At 42.5% G+C, this 7,316-nt stretch overlaps 1 protein-coding gene across 1 annotated transcript; it reads right to left on the reverse strand.

The window, feature by feature from the left end:
• Positions 1-5,063: 5,063 nt before the first annotated feature.
• Positions 5,064-5,925, reverse strand: LOC115695054 (uncharacterized). Its single transcript, XM_030622154.1, has 3 exons — positions 5,829-5,925; positions 5,444-5,764; positions 5,064-5,239 (listed from the first exon to the last, which is right to left on the reverse strand). Exons 1-3 carry the CDS (start codon positions 5,923-5,925, stop codon positions 5,064-5,066), a joined length of 594 nt encoding a protein of 197 aa, XP_030478014.1.
• Between the last annotated feature and the right edge of the window lie 1,391 nt (positions 5,926-7,316).

Genomic DNA, 7,316 nt, shown 5'->3' on the forward strand with positions numbered 1-7,316 from the left:
CTTGAACTTGGCGTAGAGCTTATGTTCTCGAAGTCGTTGCAGTACCATCTGAAGATGTAACTCATGCTCCTCTTCTGATTGAGAGTACACGAGGATGTCGTCGATAAACACAATCACACAGATATCGAGGAAATCCTTGAATACTCTATTCATCAGGTTCATGAATGCTGCAGGAGCATTGGTTAGTCCGAATGACATAACCAGAAACTCGTAATGTCCATACCTAGTGCGGAAAGCCGTCTTTGGACTGTCCTCCTCTCGGATTCTCAACTGATGATAACCCGAACGGAGATCAATCATAGAAAAGACCGTCTTCCCCTGAAGCTGATCGAACAAGTCATCGATCCTAGGTAATGGATATTTATTCTTCACCGTCAGCTTGTTCAACTCCCTGTAGTCGATGCACATCCTCATAGATCCATCCTTCTTCTTGACGAACAAAACTGGGGCTCCCCAGGGTGACACGCTGGGCCGAAAGAACCCTATGTCAAGCAACCCTTGGAGCTGAATCTTTAATTCCTTAAGTTCAGCTGGAGCCATCCTATACGGGGCTTTGGAAATCGGATCCACCCCTGTGCCAAGTCAATCACAAAATCAATCTCCCGCTGAGGTGGAAACCCTGGAAGTTCTTCGGGAAAAACGTCCAAAAATTCCCGAACCACTCTGATGTCCTCTGGCCGAATGGTGTCTGGCCGAGTGGTGTCCACCACCACGGCCAGAAACCCTAAGCACCCGCCGTGCAATAATTCTCTCGCTGACATAGCCGAGATCACTGGGATCCGAGATCCCTGAACCGAACCCACAAATACAAATGGTTCTTCACTTTTCGGTTGGAAAACCACCATCTTCCTCTTACAGTCAATGCTCGCCGAATATTTAGATAGGAAATCCATTCCTGAAATAATATCGAATTCGACTAAGCTCATCTCTATCAGATCAGCGCTTAACTCTCTACCATCTATCCTGATCGGCATAGACCTAATCCACCTATTGGAGATAACCAATTCTCGCGGAGTAACGGGGTTCCAAACCCACGATTCATATCTATCAAAGGGTCTACCCAACTTACTAAAGACTGCGGCCGCCACATAAGAATGTGTAGCCCCGGAATCAAACGACCGAATAAAGCGAGTTGTTAATAAAAAGGCGACTGTAACAACTGATGGGCTGGCATCTGCATCAGCCTGCGTGATAGCGAATACCCTGGCTGGAGTGGGTATCGCTGGAGCTCTCGGTGCCTCTGGTCGGAGCTGGGGACATTCCCTCTTGAAGTGTCCGGGCATGCCACAATGAAAGCATCCCTGCCCCTTGCACTCACCCCGATGATGCCTCTTGCAGCTAGGGCACTCGGGATAGGAGAATCGGGTCTCAGTACCACCAGGACGACTCCTGCGTTCGGTTCCCCCGAACCTCTTGTTCGACTCGAGCCGCCGAAGCGATGGGTGCCCTCTTCCTCCGATCAATGGCCGAACCACTACTCCCCCGCTATAGCTTGATGCGGGAGGGGTAGGAGCTCCGCCACTCACCGAGATGCGGGGCGGTCCCGACATACACCCCACTGCGCCCTCAGCTCGCAGTGCCTTCTCCACCATCTGAGCATAGGTTGTGCTGTCGTCGGTGGTGATCATCAGGTCATGCCTGATCTTGGGATTCAACCCGTCCAGATATTTCTCCTTCCTGCTGAAGTCGGTCGGCACAATTCCCGAGGCTAACCTCGCCAACCGGTCAAACTGAGTAGTATACTCAGTGACGCTCATGTTCTCCCGCTGGGTCAGGTGAACGAACTCTTTCCTCTTGGCGCTTCTGACCGCCTTGTTACAACATTTAACGCTGAAGAGTTCCTAAAACCTTTCCCAGGTCATAGTGACGACGTCATGGATTTGAGACACCATGTCCCACCAAACCAAAGCGTCTTCTTAAAACTGAAAAGTGGCACTCACCACTCTGTCGTTCCCGGTGACACCCATAAAATTCAGAATCTTGGTGATCACCGTTAGCCATTGCTCAGCTTTCACTACATCCGGACCTCCCAGGAAAACCGGAGGTGCCTGCTTCCGGAACCGCTCATACAGAGGTTCCAATCTATTGGCCGCCACCACTATCTCGGCCTGGGCAGCAGGGGCAGGTGCCACTGGAACTACGGGCACTGGAACTGCAAGAGCACCCTGCTGTCTCAACCTCTGAATCTCGAGATCTTGCTCTTCTATCCGGGCTTGCATTTCAGCAAACCTAACTTCCCAATTCTGGCTTCCTGATTGACTTGGGCAGCCTGCGGCGAGTTAACATCCTCCAACCGCGAACCCTGCCCCTGGGACCTCTACCTTGGCCCAAAACACTTGAGGGGAACTGAGCTCCTCGACCTTGATCTGACCCGACTGAGATGCCCTGACTCCTAATATTTCGTCTGGCGTCCATCTAGTCTGAACCGCCTCGAAATCCCGAGTTGGCACTTCAGGTCACGATCATCGAGAGCTTACTAATGCCGCTTAATTTGGAAATTAAAAACGAAACATGCGCCTATTCTACTATCAGGCTACTAACATGCTTCCTAACAAGCTTTTCTTTTTCATAACTGAATAAAATAAACTACTAAAGCAATAAAGGCTTACTGAACCGTGAACCGAGCTAACTGCTGATGATGATTGTACATGTCGTGACGATCTTCGGAAGACAACCTGGCGGCTCTGATACCAAATTGTAACACCCTAACTACCTTAGGCGTATTACGTGATTTTTAAACGTACTGTGCAGCTCGTTGCTAATCAACGAGGTTTATGGAAAAACGTGATTAATTAAAATTTTGCTTTTTGATTAAACTTGTAAAACATATTATAAAAGACTCGGGATCCCGATTATAAAAATATTTACAAAAAGTTTCACTGTTTAACTATTACATCAAAATAAAAGTCGTCTAACGACAGTTACAAAAATCTCAGCCTTGCTGTCCCGAGGATCGTACGCTCCAGGCCTAACCGCCCCGACATGTACAATCTCATAAGCTCGCTCACGGTCCATCGGGCCTACGGCCTTGCCTTTACCTACACATGAACATAAAGCGTGAGTCGACGGACTCGGTAAGAAAAGCATAATAATACTCATACATAAATCCAACCGCCGTGTCCAACACGATGCGAGTCCCGCCATCGCCATGTCCAACATGGTGCGAGCCACTTCTTGCCATGTCCAACATGGTGCGAGTTACGAACGTTCATAGGGACGGTACTATTGACACGTAACAACCTGATCCGTCGAACCGGTCATACTCCGTGCGGTCATACTCCACTGTCTGCGACGTGTTACTATATCCTCCCGATCGGTCGAACCGGTCATACTCCGCGGGTCATACTCCGGCTGTCACCGACGGGATACGTCAATAGCACGGAACCACCAACCGGTGTCGGCTGATCGGTCAAACCGGTCATACTCATTCGTTGGTCATACTCCTGTACTCGTACCGACGTGACAGGGTTGGATGGTTCGAAGCCAACATACATATCTAATGTAATCTAACAGGCTTCCTACATGCACGCTAAACATGTAATCTACATATGCATACTGTTATACTAATCTTACCTGGATTCCGATTTCAGGTGTGCCGGTCAACCTGACTGGAACTGAAGCTGAGCGGCGGATTACTGGCTCCTAAACCATAAAAATCACAACGCTATAAGTGACACGCTAAATCACTTCCCGGGGACTAAAACTAGGAACTAAAAGTTTCCCTATCGATAAAAAGCATGGCAATACCCCCTAAAACATAAAAACGAGGAAAACTAGGGTTTCTGAAAATTCCCCAACCGGTAGACCGGTTGCCCAACCGGAATTCCGGTTCTGGGAAATTCAAGACACCCATCCGGAATTCCGGATGCACAACCTGAATTCCGGTTCCTCGCAGGCAGCAACTTCAAAAATTCATAACTCGACCAATTCAACCCCAATTGGTACCAAACTTTCCAGACCTGCTCTAAACCTTCCCTAGAACAAATCTAAGGCAACAAACTAACCCAGAAACCACAGAAACAAAAATCACCATTGGAGCTCAAGCTTTGAGTTCCAAACTCAAGCTTGAGCAAATCCACCTAAACATGCATTCCACTAGCTTAAATCCACTTAAACTAGCATAATAACACCTCTGAAAACTAACAGAAACTACAGCAACAACACAGAAACATATTCACAATATTTTCCTCCAAAAACCACATTTTTGCATAGAAACTCAAACTTTAAACAATCTATCCAACGTGCTTTCAACATAGCTTAATTAACATCAATTAACATGCTTTAAACCTCATAATTTAACAACCAAAACACAGCAGCAACAACAACCAAAAAAAAACCATGCATGCATCACCATTTTCATCAATTTTTCCAACAAATTAAAGAGAGCAAGTTAGAGATTACATACCACAAACAAGAATTCACAATATAGGTTGAATCAAGCTTGAAAAACCCAGCCTTTGAATCCCAAAACCCAGCCGAAAATGAGAAGGAAAAGAGAGAGGTTTTGAAAGCTTTTCTTTGAAATTTTCTTTCCTTTTCTTTACTTAGTGATTTTTTGATAAAAAGAGAAATGAAATAAACCACAATCACTATTCATTTCAGCCAAGTAAACATAAATAATTATTTAATTTTCATTTAACAAATTCACATAAGACAAAACACTAATGGGGCAAAAAGACCATTTTGCCCCTCCACCATAAAATCACATAATTCATACTAAAGGGGTATTTTTGGGACATTCTAAATTCCCGGCCATTCCCGACATTCCCAATGTCTAAAACCCGTCCCCAAACTACTAACATACTAAGTTGTGATTTCTACTGAGCCAAACGCCGAGTTCCAAAATACCGGACACCGGAAATGCGAAATATAAAAACTACTGATGACATAATCATGCATTTCTGAATTCCATAAATAACAGTAATAAATTATTTAAATAGCTATAAATAATTTCATAATTAATCATAATTAACTGATAATTTCCAAATTAACTAAGCGGGCTTTACAGAAAGTCTCTTCTTTCTATTGAACACACAACTTTAACTCCTCCTTTTGAACATCAATTATAGTTCTTCCCATAGCCAAGAATGGTCTTCCCAAAATGATGGGAATATTTCATCTTCCTCCATGTCAAGTATTAAAAAATCAGCAGGGAAGACAAACTTACCAACCTTTACCAAAATATCTTCAATTATACCCCGAGGATTAGTCAAAGAGCGGTCTGCCATTTGTAGAGTCACTGTTGTGGGCTTGGATTCTCAGTCTTTGAAACATAAACATGGACATCAAGTTAATACTCGCTCCCAGATCACATAGAGCTTTTGTTTCCATTGAACCCCCTATTGAGCATGGAATATTGAAACTACCCAGATCTTTAAGCTTGGGTGGTAGTTTCTTTTGCAGGATTGCACTGCACTCCTTAGTAAGTGCCACCATCTCAAACTTTCCTTTTCTTGGATAGAATATCTTTCACGAACTTCAGGTAAGCTGGCATTTTTTCCAAGGCCTCTCAAATGGAATGTTGATGTGCAATTTCTTAAATATTTCAAGGAATTTGCTGAATTGCTTGTCCATGTTATTCTTGAAAAGCCTTTAAGGATAGGGAATTTTGATATGATGATCAATGCTGGTAGGAGGTGAAGTTTCTTTTTCTGCAAACCTTCAATAGTCTTTTTCTTGTCTTGAGTTGGTGTTGGTGCTTGTTGATCCTTGTCCTCTTCAACCACTTGTCGCTCTGCCCTTGGTCCCTCATATTCTTTTTTCACTTCTCAAGGAAATTGCTTGACATTGCTCTTTCAGATTAATCTCTGTAGTACTAGGCAAATTACCTTGAGTTTGGTTGGCAATTTGAGTAGTCAACTGCCCCATCTGAGTTTCCAAGACCTTAATGGAAGATTTAATCTCTATTATGAACTGAAATAACATATCTGTCTAAAGATTAGACCCTCCATTAGAACCTTATTATTGTTAATTCTGTTGTTGACTCTGTTGAGATTGATTTCTCTATTGGTAGAATCCTTGTTGCTGCTGATTTGGAAACTGTCCTTGAAAATTCTATCGATGACCCCCTTGGTTGTAACCATAGTTGTTGATCTGATATTTCCAAATGGCTTGAGCTTGCTCCATTGGCAAATTGTTTGTTGGGAATTATTTTACCGGGATTTAGATTTACTACCATGTATGTTGTTTAACATCCTAAACATAAATTTCTAAACAATGGAATTCAAACACATATAAAGTTCAAGAAACCTTACATTGGTTGCAGAAGAATTAAACGACTCCTTCCACTCAGATCTCTAAACCTTGTATCCTTTCTGTAGTAAAGTATTATCAAGATTTGAGCCCAATTCTCCTTCAGTTGATTGGGTTCTTCACAGTCTTACACACTATGATTGAGTACCAACTTGGTATGTGTGGGCATGTACTCTATCACTATAGGGTTCAAAAATTGAAGAGAGAGAGAGAGAGAGAGAGAGAGAGAGAGAGAGAGAGAGAGAGAGAGAGAGAGAGAGAGAGAGAGAGAGAGAGAGAGAGAGAGAGAGAGAGAGAGAGAGAGAGAGAGAGAACGATTCAGAATAGAGAGAGAAAGAGAAGGCTCAAATTTGACTAAAGGCTAGTGAATGCTTAAGCAGTCAGTTTTGAGTCCATCACTATCTATCTATAGGAATCCTTCTAGGTTTAGGTTTGAATTATTTAGCATTAAAAAATTGATAAATAAATGGCAAAGTCAAGCATTAGTGGTCGGCCATAGGATGTGGGCCCACCACTTGCAATTTTGCGATTTTTTAACTATTTATCCTATTCTTTCACAAATACCATATTTTCCAATTCAACCACTTCAATGCCAAAACTGCTTATTTATAATTAAAATATTTATCAAATAAAATTACCATTTTATGTATTTATTAATTAGACTTTAATAAAGTATCTTAATTAACAAATAAACCCCAGCTTAGTGAAAATTCATAAATAAGACATAGTCTCATTTTATAATTATAACTGATTAATTAAAATCAATTAACTGAGTCTTACAAGCAGTTTGTCTCAACTAGTATGGGGACCATGGGCTTATATAACCGAGCTTCCAATAAGCACATCTAGAATTGATCAAGTAAATTCCCTAACATATTAATTCTTCTTCGCACCCCTATAGATTTGGAATTGCACTCTCAATTATATTGAACGCATTATGTGCTCCACGATATAGATACGCTATGAAAATTTAACCATCGTTTTAATTCCAATAATCAAAGATCCTCTATAGATGATTTACACCGAGTAGGGACAAATTTACTGTTTCACCCCTCAATGTATTT

The sequence above is a fragment of the Cannabis sativa genome, chromosome X (genome assembly GCF_029168945.1).
Source record: "Cannabis sativa cultivar Pink pepper isolate KNU-18-1 chromosome X, ASM2916894v1, whole genome shotgun sequence".
Taxonomy (NCBI): Eukaryota; Viridiplantae; Streptophyta; class Magnoliopsida; order Rosales; family Cannabaceae; genus Cannabis; species Cannabis sativa.